General features: G+C 43.3%; 1 protein-coding gene across 1 annotated transcript in view; it reads left to right on the top strand.

The window, feature by feature from the left end:
• The window catches only part of SETD7 (SET domain containing 7, histone lysine methyltransferase), an 80648-nt gene that overhangs the window by 13845 nt on the left and 42775 nt on the right, over nucleotides 1–24028 (top strand). Inside the window, exons 2-4 of the mRNA XM_075348504.1 lie at nucleotides 11218–11347; nucleotides 14026–14227; nucleotides 20198–20387. Of these exons, the coding sequence (XP_075204619.1) occupies nucleotides 11218–11347; nucleotides 14026–14227; nucleotides 20198–20387 (522 nt within the window). The remainder of the gene's footprint in view (nucleotides 1–11217; nucleotides 11348–14025; nucleotides 14228–20197; nucleotides 20388–24028) is intronic.

Genomic DNA, 24028 nt, shown 5'->3' on the forward strand with positions numbered 1-24028 from the left:
TCGCTACGTGTGACACATAGCAGCGACTGGCCCTCCGCTGCGATATCGCCGAACGTACCTGAACGTCTTGGTTCATTTTTTTGATCGTTGGGGTCCCGCTGGGCAGCATGCATCGCTGTGTTTGACGCCATAATAACGACGAGCGACCTCGTTGGCGAGGTCTGAGTCGTCAGAATAGCTGCTGTGTGACAGGGTCCCAACGACCGCTGAGTGCGTTATACGGATTGCCGTATCGTTACTGCGTCGTTAAATAGATCTGCCTGTTTGCCAGCTCACTAGTGACCATATAGCGACATACCATCGATCCTGACCAGGTCGTATCGTTGTCTGGATCGCTGGAACGTTGCTACGTGTAACGGGACCCTTACACCCTTGGTCTGGACCATAACATCCTGTGAAACGAAGGTAGGAGTGTGACAATCTGCATGGGCACCTGAGCTCTGTGGAAATTTGAGTCCTTGTAGAGTAAGAGAAACATGGGACAACCCCTTTAAATCTTTAGGAGCGCACCAACCCCCCGGTCTTCCTGTCTCCTGCGTCCTAGGGGGTAGTGCGCTCTTAATGATTGACAAATCGCGCCAGATTCATGATTTAAGCTGCATTCGGAAAAATGAGTTGCGATGCTACTAGCAGAGTTATATTTACCTCTGCAGGATCGGAGGAGTATATTTAATATATCCACTGGGAGAGTAAGCTACATTGAGAAAACCACTGTCTTCTAAGTAACATCCTTCTGTGACAAGCCCGTGGAGCTTCCCGTCTCCTCTCAATCGGCAGCGCTAGTTATTTTCTGCAGATGGAGATTATAGAAGGGCATCCTATGAATATGGCTATTGTGACCTTGTAGCTGTTATTTGTAATCCGACTGATGACTTGTAATAAACCTCTGCTTGCTAATGACGCTAAGTAGTTTTCCCACAAAAAAAAATAAATGTTGGCTATGTCGACCCATCAGAAACCTAGGATTATGGGCTGGTAAATAAGCGCCTTGTGTTCTAGAGATGCTTACACTCCACTACCTGTGTATTACCTCTCAGACGGGCTGCAGCCGTGACAATAATCTTCTTTACAGGTGGACACCCGAGATCTGCTGCTATGCTGTGACAGCAGACAGACGAGAGATTAGATCAGTGAGAGATGAACGGATTAGACGATAATATACTGCTGGGACAGTGGATGAAATGTGGTGACTATATGTTATCGGGATTTGCAAATATTGATTTTCAAATGTTTTTTGGGACATGATTGTAAACTGGTGGCAGGTTGTTAAATGGCCAAGTTTCCAACTAATCTGCCCTGTGCTTCAGATTCTCACTATTCTCAAGAACAAGGCTTCCTGTTTACATCCAAAGACTGTTCACATGACCTTCTAGACATAGTATGTTATTGTTCTTTCTGCTACTGTATTAGCAATTGTTGTCCCTATTAGGCTATGTGTGCACAGTGCATTTTTCGCGGCGTTTTTGCGCGTTTTTTGGGTGCGTTTTTGTTCAGAAAACTGCATGACTTTGCTTCCCCAGCAAAGTCTGAGTTTTCATTTTTGCTGTCTGCACACAGCGTTTTTTGGGGTTTTTAGCTGCGTTTTTGTGGTGCCCACTAAAACACAGCATGTCAATTTTCAATTTAGTTCAATGAGATGTTCAAAAACGCAATGAAAAATGCAAATTGCAAATATAGCTGCGTTTTAGTGCATTTCTATGACTAAAAACGCAGCTTTAAACGCAAGGGTTGGGTAGTACAGTGACATGAAGAGGATTCCTTGTTGGTAAACACAGAAGCGTGAATCCTCCCGGTACCGCCACCGCTGCTTCCACCTCCCGTCCGGCGCCATGTGGAAGCAGCTGCAAAATCAAACGTGAACAGTAGAAAAAAAAAATCTCATACTCATCTGTCTGCAGACACCCGGTACATGTCCGTTCCCAGCTCCTCTTCCCAGTACCGCCACCCCTGCTCCGGCTGTGTGCAGACTCCCGGGCACGTCCGATGGCTGCAGGACCTGGCGGTGATCAGCTGATGCGGTCACCTTGCGAATCAGCTGATCGTATAAGTGAAGCGGTGAGGCCGGCTTTTTACCGCCCGGCCGGCCTAAAAACTATCAGCTGATGCGGTCAGGAGACTTCATCAGCTGATTACCGCCGGGTCCTGCAGCGATAAGACTGGAGTTTGCACAGTCGTTTTTTTTTGCACTGATTAATCAGCTGATTGTATAAAAGCCGTTTATACAATCAGCTTATGTGTCATGGATAAACACACATAGCGAATAGTGGTGTGTTTACATGGTCGCACAGGCATCCTGGGATTGAATTTTAGCAGCTCGGGATGCTAAGGGTTAAGGTTTTTAAAAATGTGTGGCTGACCAGCTGGTAACGCGGACAGCTGGATTTATCCGGTTTTATCCAGCTGTTGCGCGCTCTTTTCCTAGAGATTTGATTGGCCGAGGAGAAAAAGTGCGGGAACAGTTTTTGTATTTTAACAGGTGCAGTTCCAGCTGACTGAAGAAAGAAGCGCCCACCCTCCCTCCCATGGGATGAAAAAGCGTCATTTCGTTGTGATGTGTTATTAGAGGGGAAAATCACCCAGCTTGCTGGGTGGATTGGCTTAATTTGTTCGTGGTCAGCTGTGCAGTTCCAGCTGACTGAAGAAAGAAGCATGGATGAGCTGCTGCAGGAGCTGGTGCGGAGAGCAGGAGAAGAAGGCGGCGAAGATTGGCTGCGGGCTTGCCTCTCTGTAGCGGCGTCAGTACCCGAGCCAGAAAAGGAGACAGCGGCGAGGAAGGAAGATGAGAGCAGTGAAGAAGATGTCGCGCTAATCGGAGAGGTCGCTTCAATCAAAAGCCTGCCGAGGAAGAGGAGTCGGCGGGAGGTTTACTCACCTCCGCTGCTGTCATCACGGAAGACGCCGCTGAGCCGGAAGGAGGAGGAGAAGTTATCGCGAGAGCGGTGTCGTCAGCAGAAGGGGACGGACATCGCGTCAACAGGAGGAAGCGGCGCGTCATCAGTCCGCGCCGACCGGAAGTTGATGGCGGCGACTGGTGAGCGCGGCCGTGCTAGAGACCGGAGTGTCCCGCCGCTGCCCATGCAAAAGAGTGTTAATGGGGCAGCGGCGGCGCTCAGGGTCTGGGCGGGCAATGTGCCTGCGACAGCAGGAGGCAGCGGCCAGCTGGAGATGGGGCATCGGAGGGATGAAATTAAGGACGGCATCACGATCCAGGAAGCGGCCCCCCAACGCGGATCGGATGGGAGAAGACCAGGCTCTGCAGCAAGGCAGCAGGGGTGAGAGGAATAATTTATTGAGTAATTTGATTATGGTGATTGTGAGTTTAGGGATCTAGTTAGTGATACTGTAATGGCAGTATTACAGAGTAGGAATAAAGGATTGGGTACGGCATCCGGGGGGTCTGCTTTATACAAAGACAGACCTTCAGGGGTGCCTGATAGTTGTTTTAAGGAGGCACTCACTTGTGAAATATCTCCTCTAGGTTTTCATTTGAGTGCTTCCTTAAAAGAAAAAATTTGGAACAGGGAGTTCATTGATCTGTTCTCCTTGTTGCCCTTTAATAAAGAACAGCAGCAAAGATTGGAAAAAAGGGATGAGAAGCAAGAGTTGGAAGGTAGGAAGGTGTATAAATCATTCAACAATTGGGTGCAAGCATTTGCAATATATGCTGCTGTTCTTGGGGAGAAACGTCCAGAGCTATGTAGTGGGCTCTTTCAGCATTTAGACATAATACTGGAGGCATACCGCAATTTTGGTGGTATGGCATGGTTAAGTTATGATGAATCGTTTCGCCAGAAGATGGCGGTTCATCATAATATTGGGTGGGGTTTAAAGGATGTTGGTTTATGGCTCAATCTAATGCTTCCTCAGAGGAATGCTGGATTGAGACAAACACCAAATCAAACAATTAAGAAAGGAGTGTGCTTCGCCTTCAATAAGTCAGCGTGTCGCTGGTTAAATAATTGTCGTTTTCGGCACGAGTGCTCATTTTGTGGCGGAGCGCACTCTATGGCAAAATGTTTTAAAAAAACAGAATCAAGCTAGCCAACAGTTACACAACACAAAGGAACATATTTCTAAAGGCGCAGACGTGAAGTTGGAAAAAATGCAGCCATGGTTAGAAATATTTCCAGACATGGAGAAGCGTAGCGTAGTGTTGTGTTGAATGGGTTCAGGTTTGGTTTTCCAGTTCCAGAATTTAGAGGTTTGGGTTGTGTGATGTTTGATAATTTGCGTTCGGGTAATGAAAATAGGGAGATAGTGAGAGGAAAGATTTTAAAAGAAGTTGAAGCAGGTAGGGTAGCGGGGCCATTTGATACGGCGCCGTTTGTTAATTTTAGGGTATCGCCCTTGGGTTTGGTTCCAAAGAAAGAGTTTGGGAATTATAGGTTGATTCACCACTTGTCGTATCCTGTAGGTTTGTCCTTGAATGATGAGATGGAGGCAGACAGGGCGTCAGTTAAGTACGCATCATTTGACATGGCGGTAGATTTATTGAGGCGGTTTGGTAAGGACGCTTTGCTTGCAAAATCGGACATTAAGTCGGCATTTCGGTTGTTGCCAGTTGCCCCCTGCGGCTTTAATTCACTTGGTTTTGCGTTTGAGGAGAAATTTTATTTTGACCGCTGTCTACCCATGGGGTTTTCAATGTCTTATTATTTTGAGGCGTTCTCGTCATTCTTGCAATGGGTTGTGGAGTTTGAGTTACCAGCAGGTGGTATAGTTCATTATTTAGACGATTTCTTGTTTGTAGGTAGATGTGGTTCAGAAGTTTGTCATTATCTGCTTTCTAAGTTCATTGAGGTGAGTGGATTGTTTGGTATCCCTTTAGCTGATGAAAAAACAGTTTTCCCTTGTTGTAGTTTGGATTTCCTTGGTATTCTAATTGATTCTAATAGAATGGAATGCAGGCTGCCTGTTGAAAAAATCTTGAAACTGAAAGGACTGGTAATGGAATTGCTGGGAAAGGAAAAAACTACGTTAGGTAGTTTACAGTCATTGTTGGGGTTGTTAAATTTTAGTCTTAGCATCATCCCTATGGGAAGAGTTTTTTCCAGAAGCTTGTATGAAGCAACAAAAGGGGTTAGGTCTCCCAGATGTCATATCAGGGTAACGAAGGATATGAAAGATGATTTGGGTGTATGGTTAGAATTCTTGGATAATTTCAATGGGATCAGTTGTTGGCAGGAGGAGTTTTGTTCTTCCGATGCTTTGTCTCTTTTTTTTGCATTCAGATGACAATGTTGGGTACGGGGTGATGTTAGGACAGTATTGGTCAGCGGAGTCATGGCATGAGTCTTGGGTTAGAAAGTGGGTGACAAAGAATAGGGTAGTTTTAGAGTTGTTTCCGGTATTAGTGGCTCTGGTTCTTTGGGGTAGGCATTTAGCTAACAAAAGGATAAGGTTGTTTTCCAATAATCACGGAGTTGTATTCGGCATCAACACACTTGGGTCTAAATGTAGGTGGACAGTCAAGATTTTGAGGCAGATTGTCTTATGCTGTCTTAATCTTAATATTTGGCTAAAAGCTACGCATGTTATTTGTAAATCTAATGTTATGGCTGATTCTCTTTCTCGTCAGCAGTGGGACGAGTTTCATCGGCTATGCCCAAAGGCGGAATTAGGAAACACACGTTGCCCAGCACATTTGTGGGACATTTTATGGGATTAATTCCAAGGCTTATTAAAGGGTCATTGGCAAACAGCACATGGGCTGGCTATTCAAGGGCATGGGATAAGTGGGTAAAATTTTGTAACTATAACGGCTTTAATCCTTACACAACAAATGCTGTTGCAGCATTACAGTTTGTGAATGAACTGCTCGAGGACGGGGTATCCTACGCTGCATTAGCCAGGTTGATCGCTGGCATTTCATTTTTCTTAAAACTTGGCGGTAGTCCGCCTCTCAGCAGTTTATTTCCAATTGCACAGGTGCTAAAAGGATTAAAAAAAGCGAACTTCCAGCCGGACACAAGGAGACCCGTGTCTATTGAATTATTATATAAGCTGTGGGAAGTGTTAAAGTTGGTATGTAGGAATGAGTTTGAAACCTGTTTGTTTCAAACTGCATTCACAGTAATGTTTTTTGCCGCATTACGGGTTGGTGAATTATTGAGTGGGAGTAAGAGTCAGCCGGCTGGTTTAAAGGTAGAGGATGTATCAATATCAGACAATAAACTGTTAATTAATATTAGAATATCCAAGGCTGATCAGTTAGTTAAAGGGTCATTAGTTAAATTGAATCCTTTGAGTAATGCAGACATTTGTCCCGTTAAGAATGTGCGAAGTTGGCTTCAGGTACGGCCTGTAGGTAAGGGGCCTTTGTTGGTACATGCGACAGGCGATCCGGCAATGAGCTTCCAATTTAACAGTATGTTGAAAAATGCTTGTTTAAGCTGAATATGGGTAAGTGTAACATTTCGTCACATTCATTCAGAATAGGGGCGGCTACAGTAGCTGCAGGTCTAGATTTAAGCGAGGATAACATTAAAGCGTTAGGCCGTTGGGACTCTGGGAGATTTAAATCATATATAAGACCTGATTTATTATGTTAATGGTTGTTCATTGTTTCAGGCCCAATAATCATCTGGATTTTGGGACATTCTTACATCCATTGGGCTCAGAAGAGGGCAAGTCAGAGAACATATACAGAGAATCTGTCTTTTGATATGGACTTTATTCAAGTTTTATGGTTCGGTTATAGGGGAATGGCTTGGTCGCAGCTTGCTGGGAGGGTAAGAAAATTATTGTTGTATTATCCTTCCCCTGAGCTGATGATTATTCATCTCGGCGGGAACGATATTGGCAGGCATAATACAGTTAAGTTGTTATGGGAAATGCATAGGGATCTTTTAGCTATTAAAAGTTATTTCCCTAATACATGTTTGGTGGTATCGGAAATAATTGCACGGTTAATTTGGAATGCGGATGGATTGCAATTCATGATTAAAATCCGAAAAAGGGTTAACAGGGACCTCGAAAAATTTGTAAAATTATTAGGTGGGTTCACATATAGGCATAGGGACCTTGAAGGGTTTACGCCTGGTTTATTTAGGCAAGATTGGGTCCACTTGTCAGAGATAGGTATGGATATTTTTAATCTTGGTATGCAATCAATCATAGAAAAATGGCTGTGTGGTTTTGTGGGGGGGGCACGCCTTGCTGGGCGTGTCCGGGTGGGGAAAATCACCCAGCTTGCTGGGTGGATTGGCTTAATTTGATTAAAATGGACTTGTAGATTAGTTATAATGGGTTTATCGGATGATAAGAGTTGATTATTTATATCTAAAGTTGATTATTTGGTTAGTTAATTTGTGAAACTCTTAATAAACCATCACGGCCATTTTTCACCAGATTCATTCTCTTGTCATTATTTATTTAAATTGTATTAAGGTATGACTTGTGCTACCATGTGATTCACGTCCTTGAACCTGACACATCTTCTGATTACTTTGCCTTCCAGCAAACCGATCAGATGATATTGGATCCGGATCGGTCGGCGTGGGACCCTTGACCTAGGATTACTGCAGAGGGGGGGGTTCTTTATTTCAATAAAGATGGAGTCACTAATTGTGTTGTGTTTTTATTTCTAATAAAAATATTTTTCTGTGTTGTTTTTTTTTTTTTTTATCTTTACTAGAAATTCATGGTGGCCATGCCTAATATTGGTGTGACACCATGAATTTCGGGCTTAGGGCCAGCTGATAATACACAGCTAGCCCTAACCCCATTATTACCTAGCGAGTCACCCAGCATCAAGGCAGCTGGAAGAGTTGCGTACAGCGCCAGAAGAAAGCGCTTCTATGAAAGCGCCATTTTCTGGGATGGCTGCGGACTGCAGTCGCAGCGGGGGTGCCCAGAAAGCTTGGGCACCCTGCACTGTGGATTCCAATCCCCAGCTGCCCAGTTGTACCTGGCTGGATTCAAAAATTGGGCGAAGCCCACGTCATTTTTTTTTTTTTTTTTTTTTTTTTAATTTCATGAAATTCAAAAAAAAAAAAAGGGGGGGGGGTTTCCCTACATTTTTGGTTCCCAGCCGGGTACAAATAGGCAGCTGGGGGATGGGGGCAGCCCGTACTTGCCTGCTGTACCTGGCTAGCATACAAAAATAATCTTGTAATTTTGCTCCCCCTGCCTCTCCCTCCAGCATACAGTCCTGGATGAAGCATGCTTAGCCTGCAGCTGTCTGCTCTCCTGCATACACTAGTGGAGAATGTATTGAAGAAGGAAATTACATCAGACTTTTTTTTTTTTTTTTCCAACAATCTTTAATGGCATTGTTCACTGATTAAAAAAAAAAAACGCATGCGTTTTTTTGGGACGCTGCGTTTGTGTGCGTGTTTTGTGAGAAAAAAAGCACAAAAATGCAGCATCAAAAAATGCAGTGTGTGAACTTACTCTTAAGGAGTATGGAGCACCGTATGCCTTAACAGGGGTCTATGAATGCATTGTGCATTTATACCACATTTCCCAGTGCCCATGCACAAACCGTTTGGATGGTGCCAAAACGAGTTAGTCCCCCTCCCTATACTGTGAGCCCAGATGTAATCACTCCTCTGCACATTGCAGAGCAGGCTGTCAATCAATATACAGGGGAGTGATCACAGCTGAGCCCCTGGCACTGCCGCTCAGCCATTCATGTTTGTGGGTCCGTGGAAAAAGTGTGGTGCGATTTTTCACGAACTGACAGCATGGGAAAGATGGAAACATGTTTACACATCCAAGAGAATCGGATCACATACGATTTTCTCAGATGTGAAATGATCCTGTGTCACTAGTCTAAAAGTGAACAGCTGCAGGGAGAATATAAATTTATTTTTTCCTTGTAGCTGCTGCTCCTGGAAGCCTGACAGATAGATATGATTTAAACTCTATTAACTTTAAGATTACCCAATGCCCACAAATAGCATTTAGATGTGACAGGTTCCCTTTAAATGGAGTCTGTCTTCAATACTGATAAATGAAAAGTAAAAGCATCCATTCTAGACAGCGATAATATACCCCAATCACTTCACTGAGAGACAGTGACTGAAGGTCTGAAGTTACATGTGGCCCTTGAACTTGTGTTTAGACCTCTTGGTTTATGGAAGCTCAGGCCATCCAAATCCTATTACAGGGAGAAATTTTGTGACGCTGCGTCCCAATTGTAGCCAGTTAGGCGATCGGCCTGATTAGTACATCAGTTCACTTGTATTATGCATTTTAAATTGCTCTAGAGAATGTATTTTCTAAAGAGCATCATATAAATGTTCTTACTTAAAGGGAATCTGTCACCAGTTTTTGCCACCTCCTCTAACAGCAGGATGATGTAGGAAGAGAGACCCTGAATCTAATGATGAATCGCATAGTTTACTAGGTGTAGTGGTTCTGACAAGAGTTAATAGATTTAGCAGTGTAGGGGGGCTGAGAAAGCTGCCCCTGCTCACAATATGGTCTCTATATACAATGTTTATAGACAGTGAGCTGCAAATCACAGCAAGGGGCATGTTGGATTAGCTGACCTAAGCCAGCAATAATAATCTTCTAAAGATAAAACAAACATCGAAGTTAAACAGCACACTGTGATGAGAAGCATCTCTGAAAACTGTTAATCATTATAGCATGCTGTCTTCAGATTACAGAGCAAAAACCTGCTGACAGATTCCCTTTTAAAGGGTGTATCTAACTTGAAGGGCTCACTCACACAACCATATTTCACGGACGAGTGCTGTACGATGTTTTGTTGGCTAGCCCTTGGACGAGTGTAATACTATGGGGCAGTGGAGACCAGCACTGCATTTTGTGATTGGCAGCGTATATCGGACAGCGCTTGCCCATGCAAGTCTATAGGTGAGTGAAAACATCAGACTGCACTCTGTCATCTGAGTGCACTCTGATATATGCCTACAGACTAAATAGAGAAGATGTAAAACTTAATTTCTCCATCCTCTTATCTCCTGTTTTTTGTTTTTAATTAATGTCCTTTTCTGTGAGCAGTTTTTTAAGTGTATTGACTGTCAAGTATGGGTACCCTTGACGTGCGTTGCGAGCTTGCGTATTTTGGACACTATATGGACCAATACCTCATGTATTTTATACATAATTTTTAATGCACATTTTTCCCTTTTTTTTTTTTTTTTTTTTTTTTTATTTAATTGTTTTGCAGGATGCAGTCAGGCCTTTTAGTGTTGGTTGGGTGTACCCTTGGTGTCTCTCCTGTGGGGTGTACTTATATAGTGCTGGGCAGTCTGCTTGATCTAATAGAATTGGCGTCATTAATAGGCTGTAAGCCAAACATTGTGCATCACATGTACCTGTGTGACTGGCGCCCTGTGTTCATTCTAGGCAGCCATCCCCTCCATAAATTGGTAGGTTTTAAGTGAGTGTTTCATCAGTATTTTACACTTGTGCTGCCCCTACCTTTTAGGCTGAATTCACACGAACTTATAGCATCCGATGTGAGCACATCGGATGCGATATACTAATGACCCTCGGCTCCCCCTGCGCTGCAAGCACGAGCCGAGTGTCATGCAACTGTTATCTGATCCTGCAGCTGCAGAGGAGAAGGAGGGATTAATCTCCCCATCTCCTCCATTGTCAGCTGATACGATTATCGCACTGCACTTGGATATCATCCGAGTGCAGTCAAATGTTTCTCTCGCACCCATAGACTTGTATGGGTGCGATTGACACTTTTCTCTCATCCAGAATCTGGACCATATGCTCCCCCTCATTGAATAACATTGGTCCGAGTGCAATGTGAGATTTTCTCGCATTGCACTTGTCCGATTCACGCGCTCGTGTGAGCGTACCCTTTTTATGCATCCTGCTAGTGCTGACCTGGTGATGGGAATTTCTTTTTCTGTGTTTTGTTAGTTTTTTATTTTTTTGGTTTTTTTTTTTTGTTTGTTTATGTACTTTTCTGTGTACAGTTTGAAGACAGCTGCAGTCACTGAACTTCAGGGTTGAATGGGGCAGAGCTGCAGTTTTCTGCACAGCAGGTGGCAAACTGGATTCTGTACAGTGAAGAGTGGGCCAGAACTGATCATACAATGATGGTGTAGTTCTAGGATACACTATCACTTAAGATGGGACTAACCCTTTTAATATGTTGGTTTCCATACACCTTAGAAAGCAGAAGTCGAGCTTCTGATGATCTGCAATGTGTCGGAGCTTATAACTGTGATTCTTTACTTAACCTAGGGGGAAAACCATTTGCTCATATATTTCTGTTTGTTACAGGCCAACTGGATGATGACGGCTTGCCTCATGGATTCTGCACTGTTAGCTACAGCTCCACAGACCGCTTTGAGGGACACTTTGTACATGGGGAAAAAAATGGTCGTGGGAAATTCTTTTTCTTTGATGGAAGGTAACTTTTTTTTTTTTTTAATCTATCATACTCTTGTCAATAGTAGACGTGCATAACAGGCTCGTGCCTTCTATTTTTCTAATGAATATTAAAACATTGGTGAATTGTATTCAAAGGGTTGTCTGGTCTACAGCTGCAAGTCTGCAGTCATGCTGTCTGCAGATTTGTGAATCCTCACTGCGCACAATGAGGACCCTCCTGGGCCAGCGGCGGGCGCGTGACTGCCAGTATGTGATTTACATACATACGGTCATGTGCCAACTAGATGGGTGTGGCCTGGCTCAATATAAATGTATTGAGCGAGGTTGGATACAGTCTAGTCGGAATGTGTCCAGAAGTATGCAAATCACATATTTGCTATGATGACTTGCCGCTCCCGGCGACTGAGAATTTTAAGAGCTTGTGATGTGAGAATTCACAAGTCTGCAGTCTCTCTATGTGACTGTAGACTTGTAGCTTGATGCTGGAAAACCCCTTTAATAACTGTGCCTCAGAATATCAGAGATCACTTCAGAACTTTAAGATTTGATCTGTGGGGTCCCCAGTGATAAGCTGAGGGGCAGCCATTCAAGTGAAGGGGACTAACAGTCACAGCTATATGTATGGCGCTGTGCCTGGGTAAGTACTGACAGGCGAGTGCACAGAGATAGTTTGACTATCCAAAGCATTAGCGGACACAGACAGCAAAGGGCGCCTGTGCTAGAACACTATATAGGCCCATTGCAGCCCAATAGCTCATCAGAATGCACAATGCCACCTGTTTTGGAGGTAGAAATGGGCCCTTTACACATTTGAACCCCTGATGATGATTTTTTTTAATTTACAAATTAAGTTTACATTATCTTTTGTATTTAAAAGTAAATGGGAAAACGTCTTTCAAACATACTTGCCGCCATCTTATTCTCTGGTTTATGGGAACCTGTCACCAGGTGTTTCCCATATAAGCTGCGGCCACCACCAGTGAGCACTTATAAACAACATTATTGAACACTGTATATAAGAGCCCAGGACACTCTGTATAACATAGGAAACTTCTTTTATAGTCACCTGCGGCGCAATCTGGTCCGATGCGTGTCCCTGGTCTTTGTCTGACTTTCTTCCATTGTCGTCCTCTATCCCAGCTCCATAGTAGATGACATGTCTTACATAATCCACAGAGAGCCTTCCATTTCAGAGCAGATCAAAGTGCTTGTGTGCAGGAGTGCAATGGCGGCCTCTATGTGGATGGTGTAGGACGTGTCAACCACATGAAGTGAGGAAGGAGGACCGTGCTGGAAGGAAGAGAGGAGACATCGGACCACAACCAGTGACGCCCATCGGACCCAACCGCCCCGCAGGTTAATATAATAAAAGCTGGGTTTTATGTTATACAGTGGTCGATGCTCTTATATACAGCATTCTGGAATACTGTATATAAGAGCTTACTTGTGGTGGTTGCAGCTTATAAGGGACAAGATGGGTGACAGGTTCCCTTTAAAATGGCCTTCAGAGGATGTTTCTGTGTTTAAACTGGGTTGTCATAAAATTATAATGGAGACATACTCGCCATCTCTCACCTCCATGGATGGAGCACAGGCCACTCCTGAAGTGATGCTACAACATCATGTCACCGGACAGTTAAATCCTGTGATTGGCTGCAGCGGGCAAGTGACTGGAACAGCAAGTCATCAGATTTTTATTTTTTTTTTTCTCCATGCTGTTCCAGTCTCTTCACTACTGCAGCCAATCACAGAATTTATCAGTCCACTTACATCCATACAACCCAGTCGCTGCTTCCAGAGATGTCCATCAGAGCAGCCTGTGCTCAATTCACGGGGGGTGACAGAAGGTAACTATCCCTCTATTTTAATGACAACGCATGCCTAAGAAAGAAAAATAATAATGCCAAACAACCCATTAAAGTAACCAAACCATATAATATAATATTTATTCATATATATAGCGATATTAATTTCACAGCGCTTTACATACATTGGCAACACTGTCCCCATTGGGGCTCACAATCTAGGTTCCCTATGAGTATGTTTTTGGAGTGTGGAGGAGGAAACCCACGCAAACATGGGGAGAACATACAAACTCCTTGCAGATGGTGTCCTTGGTGGGATTTCATCCCAGGACCCCAGCGCTGCAAGACTGCAGTGCTAACCACTGAGCCACCGTGCCACCCATATGACAGCAGAATAATATAGGGGCAGAAACACTGATTCCATTAATATATCACTGGGATGCTTGTAGTCTTTTTTTTTTTTTAATATCACTTTTTTCTATGCTGTAAATCTTACAGTTCTCTGAATGCTGAGCCCTGTATAACCCCGCCCACACCACTGATTGACAGCTTTGTGTACCCTGTGCATGGGCAGAATCCTGCCCATCGGTGCCTTTTTTTTAAGCAGTGTTTTTCCTGCCAAGAGATGCAGAAATTTCTGCACCAAATACTTATGTGCACATACCTTTATCGTTTTTCTGAATTAGTGGAGGTACACATTAACATCTAGCAGTTAAAGGGTTATTGTTAACATGAAAAGTTTTCACATTTCCACATGTATGAGGAAGTCTGGAAGAATAGCTGTCATGGTCTAGTGAAGAAAATGGGTTCTGAAGCTCCATTGCTCCATACACCTGTAATGCAGTCTTATTGCATTCCTCAGATAATAATTTGAGATTTTATTTTTTTCTAGTACATTGGAAGGGTTCTATGTTGATGATGCCTTACAAGGACAAGGGGTGTACACTTACGAGGATGGGGGTTCTTTGCACGGTACATATGTTGATGGAGAACTAAATGGCTCAGCACAAGAATATGACGCGGATGGAAAATTAATATTTAAAGGTCAATATCGAGACAACATACGACATGGAGTCTGTTGGATTTACTATCCAGTAAGCAAATTATAATAGTGCAGCATTGTCTTTGTAGAAATTGTGTTCTGCAAAAAAGGTTTGTCAATTTTATTATAGTTTATCTATTTGATGTTGCTTTATATAGTGTGAATATGGTGTAAATAATCCCATACTGCGGCTAATATTACGCTTAATGATCGGTGAACTACTAGACTGGTAGCTGTATGTCTAACGTCTGCATGAAATAGATCAACAATATAATCTTATCCCAAGCTTTCTGCTTCACTCACAGCACCATCAAGAAGGAATGTATTACAGGGTACCTTCTGGAATCCTCAATTAGCTGTCTGAGTAGTAGTGCATGGATAATAATGCAGAGTGAGAGTGACTGTGTCAGGCTCTATAATGCCTAATAGATCAGGATCCTTAAAGGGGTTCTCTGAGAATGAGATAAAATGTCATCCCTGATAATAATTCAAACTGCGGCCCATCCTGGTCACATGTCAGTACAGGCTGCAGACTGTAGACATACAGCTCCCGAGACCTGTGTTTCAACTTTCAAGAATGGTATCACATATATCTAAGTTGGTGGCTAGGAGAAGGGCTGTGATTTGCTCAGAAATATATATCTTCCTCACTGAGCAAAATGGGGGTTATTTCCAGGTTCATGCTCCTCAATGGTTAATTGTTTTTTTAATTAAGGTTAGTCAGTCTTTGTGCTATGAAGCTGCCAGACTGATGGAGGATGAAGCTGGAGATATCCTTGTCCAGCACAATGTGAGTTAAAACATATTTCTTCACACATCAAAGCCCTGCTCCTGTCCGTTGATTAAGGTATATGTGATGCAGCTTTGACCAGTTGAAACAGGTCTCGGGAGCTGTATGACTTTAGTCTGCAGTCCGTACTTACACATGATTAGGAGGGCTGCAGTTTGAATTATAAACGGGACTTCATTTTATATAAATCTCGTAGAACCCCTTTAAAAGCACCTCTTACAGACACACCAATGATACTTATGTAATGTTTCATATCTCCTGTGTTATAACAGATGGAAAATTCCATTCATTCTTAACTGGAGATGGCTAAACTCAGCTGATCTTCGGCGCTCCCCAAAAAATTGAATGGAGCACCGATGCACATGATCGACCTCCACTCCATGCACCCTAGACTCTTCAGAACCCCGATTCTCGATATTGGTGGGGGACCATTGGTTGTACCCTACCTCTAGCAATAGGGAATTAACTCTCATACTTAGACTATCCCTTTCTGTCACAGCCAGTTTTTTGTTCCGGACAATATTTGTAACACCCAAAAAAGAATAAGGGCAATTTCTTCATGCAAAAGGAATGGGTACATTAAATGGAACCTTTCAAAAAGGTTTTTAAATCTCAACCAAAAGGATCATTCATCTGTCTCTAACTACAGACCCATCTCCCTCATCAATGCTGACATCAAAATTTTTGCTAAGGCTCTCGCCAATAGACTGGCTCCACTTCTTCCCGGTATTATTCACACTGATCAGATTGGCTTTGTATTGGGTCGTGAGGCCAGGGACAATACCAACAAAACCCTTATTCTTATGGCGCGGGCTAAGGCCAGAGGTCTCCCTACGTGCCTTCTCTCCATTGATGCAGAGAAGGCCTTTGATAGTCAGCTGGGAGTTTCTGATGGCCTCTCTGCGCCAGGTGGGACTGGGAGACAAATTCATTGAAAGGGTCTCTTCCCTTTATAGGAATCCCTCCGCCAGGGTCAAAGTCAATGGGTTTCTCTCCTCACCAATTGCAATACATAATGGTACACGTCAGGGGTGCCCCCTTTCCCCCCTACTTTATGTCCTGGTTATGGAACACCTTGCCGTGGCCATCAGAAACAATTCCAGTATCCACGGGATAGGGGTGCGGGGTGGGGAATGCAAGGCAGCTCTTTACGCAGATGATCTACGCCTTTCCTTCCCCTCACTTATTCAAGAGTTTGAAAAATTCAGCCACCTCAGCAACTTTAAGGTCAAATACTCCAAATACGAGGCATTAAACATATGATATGATCCACCTGATACTGAGGTGGATCATATCAAGAAAAGTTTTCCCTTCAAGTGGCAGGACTCCGCCATTACTTACTTAGGGATGACAGTCCCCATGGATCTCTCAAAACTATATCAGCTTAACTACCTTCCCCTTCTCAACAGGACAAGAAAGGATCTTGCCTCATACAATAGTAAAAGACTATCCTGGTTTGGACGAATAAATGTTGTCAAAATGGACGTTTTGCCTCGCTTTTTGTACTTGTTCCAGACGGTCCCCTTGGTTCCTCCTGCGGCCTTTTTCTCTACCCTGCATTCAGTTATCACGCGCTTCGTGTGGTAAGCGCCCGAGATTAGGCTTCACTACCCTTTGCAGACTTAAAAGCCAGGGGGGGGCTGGATTGCCCAACTTTAAACTCTATCATAAAGTGGCTCTACTGATGCGATTACTAGATTGGCAATATCATGGGGCCACAAAGCAGTGGGTAAGCCTAGAAGAAATGGATCACGAGATCCCCTTGCGTTACCTCCCTTGGATTAGCTTGGGCTCCAGAGGCCAGCCTCTCTCTGAGGCTGATCTCTTGAGGGCGACATTGAGGACGTGGGATTTAGAAATTAAAATGGGGTCGTCTGTCCAGGGGGCGCGGTGCCCTCTCCCCTATCTTTTCAAACCCAGATTTTGCCCCGGCAGTTGGGGCCGATATTTTCCTGTGTCAGAGGAGGAGCGGGGATGTGCACTTCTCTCACATACTTTAGGGATCCCCATTGCCCACATACGACTTGCTCTCTGCCTCTGCCTTGGGAGGGGCCATGCCCTGGTTTGAATACTTCCAGATCAGGTCTTTCTTGATCAGACCAGGTCGGGAGGCACTTTATGCGCCCCCCCCCACACCCTCCTCGTTCGAAAAGCTCTTTCTTTTGGAAGAGGCTCCGGGACATACCCTGTCCCTTATCTATAACCTTTTGATCCAGAAGGGGAATGTCGACAAGCTCAAATTTGTGGGGGGATGGAGTAGAGACTTGGGCGTGACTATCCGGGTTGAGGAATGGAGGACTGCTTTTCTCTTCACCCACAAATTTTCTGCATATATGGTGGAGCTGTAGCCTCATTAAGCCTTTTTGGAGTGGGGTCTTCTCGGCATACAATAGCATTAGCGGGGAGGCCCTCTCTGGTTCTCCACAAATTGCTCTTATCTATTCTACCGGGGTCTGTTATATCTCAGAAAATTGGACTATTGCGGTTTTGCCTAGCGGCTGCCAGAGCCGTGATCCCCAGACACTGGAAGTCCACCCGTGCCCCCGCCTTGGATGAGTGGCTTGGGGAGATGGCCTCCCTTTACAGAATGGAGAGTCTCACTGCTGAAATTCAGGACGCTACTGAAAAATTTATTAAGATCTGGAGTCCCTGGGTCATTTTTTTTGGATTCTCTGGACTTCAGGTCCCTCTTTGGGGCGAGTTGAGACTCTACCTAGATTTTCCCTGCTAGTTATTCCCGGCCCTTCCTTGCCCTTTCCCATGATACTTTTCCCCGTCATCATTCCCTCTTTCTTTCTCTCTTTATTTCTTTTGCTTCAACTGACCATTATGTGCCTCTATGGTATGAATGGTAAATCTTTGCTGTTTGTTAGTTTATGGATTTTATACTTTTATAATGGTTCAAGCCAGATTGATATAAATGTTCTTAAATGTTCTTTACTGTAACAAACTGTATATGGCTACAACCATGCAAAGCCTTTCATGTTTCATTGCATTTTTGTTTTTTGTTTTTTTGTTTTCTCTCTGTTTGTGGGTTTGCCTTGGTCTGCTGCCCTGCTTATTGTAACCAACCTTAAAGGGAACCTGTCATCAGAAATTTAGCTATAAAGCTAAAAGTTCCCCCCTCTGCAGCTCCTGGGCTGCATTCTAGGAAGCTTCCTATAGTTCTTGTGGCCACTTTTATACCAAAATAAACACTTTGTAAACTTGTACCTTTTCTTATGTAAATTTCGTAAATCTTCCATGGGGCGGGCTGCCTGGGGTCCGTTGCTGTCCTCCTGCCGATTTACGCCGCCCCCAAATGCTGAATTTCAAAGCTCAGGAGGCCGCCCCTGGGTGCCCGTGGTCCCGCGCATGCGCTGTTGCACTGTAGCGGTGCCGTGCACTGTGTGCACGTGTGACCGCTGGTGACGCTTTGCGCGGGCACGAGGTTATGGGCGGCGCTGTGAGTGTCATCAGCAAGTGTCGCCCATAACCTCGTGACCGCACTTTCCCCTATTACTCCAGCGTTATGCGCAAGCTGGCCAGATGACCGGACGTCACCTGCTGCTGAGCAGGATGGGAAAGAGGTGCCGTCCGGTCACCTGGCCAGCGAGCGCGTCACCAGCGGTCACACGTGCACACAGTGCACGGCACCGCTACAGTGGAACAGCGCATGCGCGGGACCACGGGCACCCAGGGGCGGCCTCCTGAGCTTTGAAATTCAGCACCCCAGGCAGCTCGCCCCCATGGAAGATTTACGAAATTTACATAAGAAAAGGTACAAGTTTACAAAGTGTTTATTTTGGTATAAAAGTGGCCACAAGAACTATAGGAAGCTTCCTAGAATGCAGCCCAGGAGCTGCAGAGGGGGGAACTTTTAGCTTTATAGCTAAATTTCTGATGACAGGTTCATTTTAATATTTCAAAAAAAAAAGATTAAACATAAATCTTAACCAAATGTTATTGATTTAGGATTACTTTATTGTTGATTAAATCCATACCTTATTGTTTTTGCGAAACCTATTGGCAATTTTTTCTGCATTTGGATTGGCACTGTACTTTACAGCTTGACAGCCTCTTCTCCATTTTCCCTGTCAGTATCAAATAAGTCACTCTGACTTCCCCCACTTGAGATCTCATCCAGTCACTGTCATTTCCTGGGCACCATATACACGGATCGATAGTCCAGCTCTCGGTACATCAGTATGACCTTACTGCCCCACCACACCACACCACACCACACCAGGGACTGACAGCGCCTGCACAACATATTGAATAGGAGAACATAAAGTCACTGACCGTAAGTGGGTGGGAAATGGTGGGGGAGAGAGAGGCCTGAATGCTGTATTGCATTCACTACTCATTTGCATAAAAATTTACTAACGCTTTTCTTTAAAACCTAACATATTGACGTGATTAACAGTACTTTGCATCTATAACATTTTAGTTTTTGAGGTATAAAAACCTGCGTGCAACATAGATTGCAGCAAATATTCTTAACAGGTCTATCTCTCATGTGTACATAGTACTATCGCCTACAGAGATTAATATACCTGGCTGCAGTCCAGTCTGATATATTTTTTTTTTTTTTGAGCAGCATTAATCACCTGTCAGATTCCCGTAAAGTAGTTCTCTAAAAAATGTAATAAAATAAATACACTTTTAAATATTAACATTTTTCTAAATGCTGTTAATTTAGCAAAAAAGGTATGGTTTTTCTACTGCACTCAGATGGCAGCTGCCATAAATTTGTGCAAACCATCCTAGATTTCAAAAGACACTTAGTAGGACGGGCTGAGTGCAGCATGAGATAGATGCACTAAAACTGTCGGGCTGACTGAGATGGATGTTTATTCTCAGTCAGCTATCAAAAGGTGTTTTTCTCCTTTAGTTCACTCCACTCAGTGTCCTGTCCGGTTGAACAGAGGTATGCAAGGTCACAATGCCTGATAAGACGCTGCTCTGACGCTGCCTCTGTCTTGAGCAAATGTTCTTTACACAGCCCGCCGACTGTGTGTCTAATCTAGGAAGGGTTGTGAGTGATGGTAGTTGCCATTTTTAAAATCCTGACAGCGTGCACTAGATAAAGCATAACTTTTTGCTAAATAAAGATATTTATAAAAATATTTAAATGTGTATTATTTATTACATTTCTCAGACAACCCCTTAACAGCAGTGTATCCACTAAAACGTCTACTACTTTACTGAATTTCTTTGACGCTAGCAGGTGTTGGTTGCATTCTCTTACAGGATGGAGGGGGCCTTGTGGGAGAAGTGAATGAAGAAGGGGAGATGACCGGTGAGAAGATTGCTTATGTTTACCCAGATGGAAGGACTGCCCTGTATGGAAAGTTTATTGATGGAGAAATGCTGGAGGGAAAATTAGCTATACTCATGTCTGTGGAGGAAGGAAAGCCATACTTTGAGAATATGCCTGGCAGTAAGTATACTCGATAATATGAAAATGACTTGCTTTGTCACCTAGAAAGGAAATTCAGGTCAAAACTTCTTTAGGGTGAAATAGAGTAGATGTGTGCAGGGCCGTATTAATCCACAGTGGGTGCCCTAGGCTTTCAGGCAATCTGGCACGTCAATATTTCACCCTATCACAGCTTGGTATTTATGGAAAGAGCATTTGAAGTGCTGATGGACATTGATTAACCCCTTCATGATCTTCCCATTTTCTGTTTTTTATTTTTCCTGCCATTATTCCAAGAGCCATAACTTTTTTTTTTTTTTTTTCTTCTCTTCTACAATATTGCCACATGAGGGCTTGTTTTTGCATGATGAGTTGTACTTTTGAATGAAACCAATCATTTTACCATATTCAGTGCGGGGAAAAAAAGAGTGCGGTGCAAATGCAAAAAAAGTGCATTTACATTTTTTTTTTTTTTTTATATATCAAGTTCACAATATGATAAAACTGACCTGGCAATATGATTCTCCAGGTCAGTACGGACTTGTTTAATTTTAAGCAGTGACATTTTATATCAAATATCTACAGCAGATTTTTTTTGAAATTTTGTATAAAAAAAAAAAATCTGCTGTAGATATTTGACTTAGGTGGTCAGATTAATTTAATTCCATAGGTTCGTACAAATGGAAATCCTTATTGTAGCCCCTTCCATCTCTGTTGTGGCAATGCTGGGGAGAAATTGAATGATCTGACGCTTTTTACCATGAGTAACGTTAAGTACGTAGGTGAGACGATAAAGTAATTTTGCTGACAAGCCAGTGACCATGACATTTCTTGTAAAAAATAGACACCCATTTACAGTCACGTCTAGAAATTGTCAGAAGGGGCAACCCTTGTGCATAAAGTTTTTGTGTTGATGCCACTCGTTTCACTTCGAGATGGATTAGTGTTGCAAGCAGCGTCAGAAGAAAGGAGGCAGGGAGAAGAATGCGCACTGACACTGCGTGCACTCTTGGACACATACAAGCCGTCAGCATTCAGACTCTGCTCTCTCTGGGAAGTGAACATTGTCAGTCAGAAAGGAAGAGGGGCTCCCAATATGTAAATAAGGAGGTGTCATGGTGCACCAAAAATGTGCCCATGCCAAGGGTGCACAAGCCTCTCCTCTTGTGTATATATGAATTATTTTCTCAGGAACCATACCTGCATAGGGTACACTTCTAGTTTGGTTGTTATAGCTAAGTTCCTAAAACACTAGCCCATTTAAAATGCATTTTGGGGGTGACTGACAGCCTTTAAATCAATAATGCACATAACCTAACCTTTATAACAATAGAGACATCCACTTACATAGTTACATAGTTACATAGTTACTTAGGTTGAAAAAAGACCTAGGTCCTGTCCATCTAGTTCAACCTTCCTCCACCAGTTCTACATTTGGTCACTAAGTCATTTACAACCAACAATGTTGTGTGTACTGAGGAAATCATCCAGCCCTTTTTTAAAGCTGTTACAGTATCTGCTATTACTGCCTCTTGTGGTCGGCATTATACAGTCTGACTGCTCTAACTGTAAAGAACCCTTTCCTATTTAACTGCCGGAATCGCTTTTCTTCCACTTGCAGTGAGTGCGCCCTGGTCCTTAGTATTGCCTTTGGAAGAAATAAGTCATGTGCCAGTCCTTTATATTGACCACACATGTATTTATACATATAAATGAGATCTCCTCTGAGACGTCTTTTGTTCTAAGCTAAACATAGCTAATTTTCAACCTGTCATCATATGTGAGGCCTTCCATTCCTTGTAGTAGTCTAGTTGCCCGCCTTTGAACTGACTCTAACTTCTGAATGTCCTTTTTAAAATGTGAAGCCCAAAACTGGATCCCATATTCCAGATGTGACCTTACAAGTGATTTATAGAGGGGTAACAATACGTTGAGATCACGGGATCTAATCTCTCTTTTTATACACCCTAGAATCTTGTTTGCTTTAGCAGCTGCTGCCTGACATTGAGTGCTGCTGCTCAGCTTATTTGTAATGAGAATACCCAAGTCCTTCTCCTGTTCTGTAGTCCCGAGTTTACTTCCATTTAATGTATACGCAGCTATAGGATTACTCCGTCATAGGTGCATTACTTTACATTTATCAACATTAAATCTCATTTGCCAAGTATCTGCCCATTCTGACATCTTATCCAGATCATTTTGTTATATTGTACTATCAAGGTCAGTTTTTAATATCCTGCATAGTTTGGTGTCATCAGCAAAGACTGAAGGCCCAGTCACACACAACGACTTACCAGCGATCCCGAAAACTATGTGACCTGATAGGGATCGCTGGTAAGTCGCTGGTAGATCGCAGGTGAGATGTCACACAGTCAGATCTTACCAGCGATGCAGGAACAATACAGGTTGCAGTAGCGACCTGTATAACGATCTCAGCAGTCACTGTGACCCTGTCACACAGTGTCAAACACAGCGATGTGTCCTGCCCAGCAGGACATCACCTTTGAAGAAAATGGCCTGGACCATTCTGCAACGACTAGAGATCTCACAGCAGGGGCCTGATCGCTGATAGATGTCACACATAACGAGATCGCTAACGGGATCGCTACTGCGTCACCAAACGGTGACTCAGCAGCGATCTCGCTAGCGATCTCGTTAAGTGTGACTGTACCTTGACACTTTACTATCAGTCCCATCCACAAGGTCGTTAATAAAGAGATTAAAAAGAATCGGTCCTAGCACAGATCCCTGCGGCACCCCAATGCTGACTATAGCCCATTTAGAGAATGTACCATTTATGACTACTCTTTGTTTCCTATCTTTTAGCCAATTCCTTACCCAGTTGCATATAGTTTTCCCTAGTCCTTGCTTCTGGAGCTTTAATATAAGGCTATTATGTGGTACAGTATCAAATGCCTTTGCAAAGTCCAAATAAATCACATCAGCTGCAATACCAATATCCAGGTTTGCACTTACCCCCTCATAGAACCCCAACAGGTTGGTTAGGCACGACTTTCATGAATCCATGCTGTTTGTCAGTTATTTTATTTTCTGCAATATATTTTTGCATGTCATTCCTTAAAATGTCCTCAAAAACTTTGCATACTACTGATATCAGGCTTACTGGACTGTAGTTGCCTGGATCTACTCTTACCTTTCTTAAATATCGGTACCCCGTCAGCAATCCTCCAATTCTGAGGCACCAACCCTGTTACAAGCGAGTCTAAAAAGATGAGATACAGCGGTCTGTTGATTACAGAGCTCAATTCCCTCAATATTCGTGGATGAATGCCATCTGGCCCGAGGGATTTGTCAATGTTTAATTTATTCAGACGCAGGCGTTCTTCTTTTTGTGTTAAATTAATTATATCGGGTGGTGAACTTTGATTTTTCACTTGTTGAATGATCCCTGGTGCAGTCAGTTCCTTGGTGAACACAGATGAGAAAAGTCTATTTAATATCTCAGTCTTTTGTTTGTCCTCTATAACTAACTTGTTATATTTTAAGGGGCCGATACTATCCTTTGTTTTCCATTTGGCATTAATGTATTTATATATTTAATGTTCATATATATATTTTCATCTTCTGGACTGATCTTTCATTCACAGGTAATATCTGTAGTTAATGAAGACAAATTGAGATAGGAGATGATGGTTACAGTT

This window comes from Anomaloglossus baeobatrachus, chromosome 1 (genome assembly GCF_048569485.1).
Source record: "Anomaloglossus baeobatrachus isolate aAnoBae1 chromosome 1, aAnoBae1.hap1, whole genome shotgun sequence".
Classification (NCBI taxonomy): Eukaryota; Metazoa; Chordata; class Amphibia; order Anura; family Aromobatidae; genus Anomaloglossus; species Anomaloglossus baeobatrachus.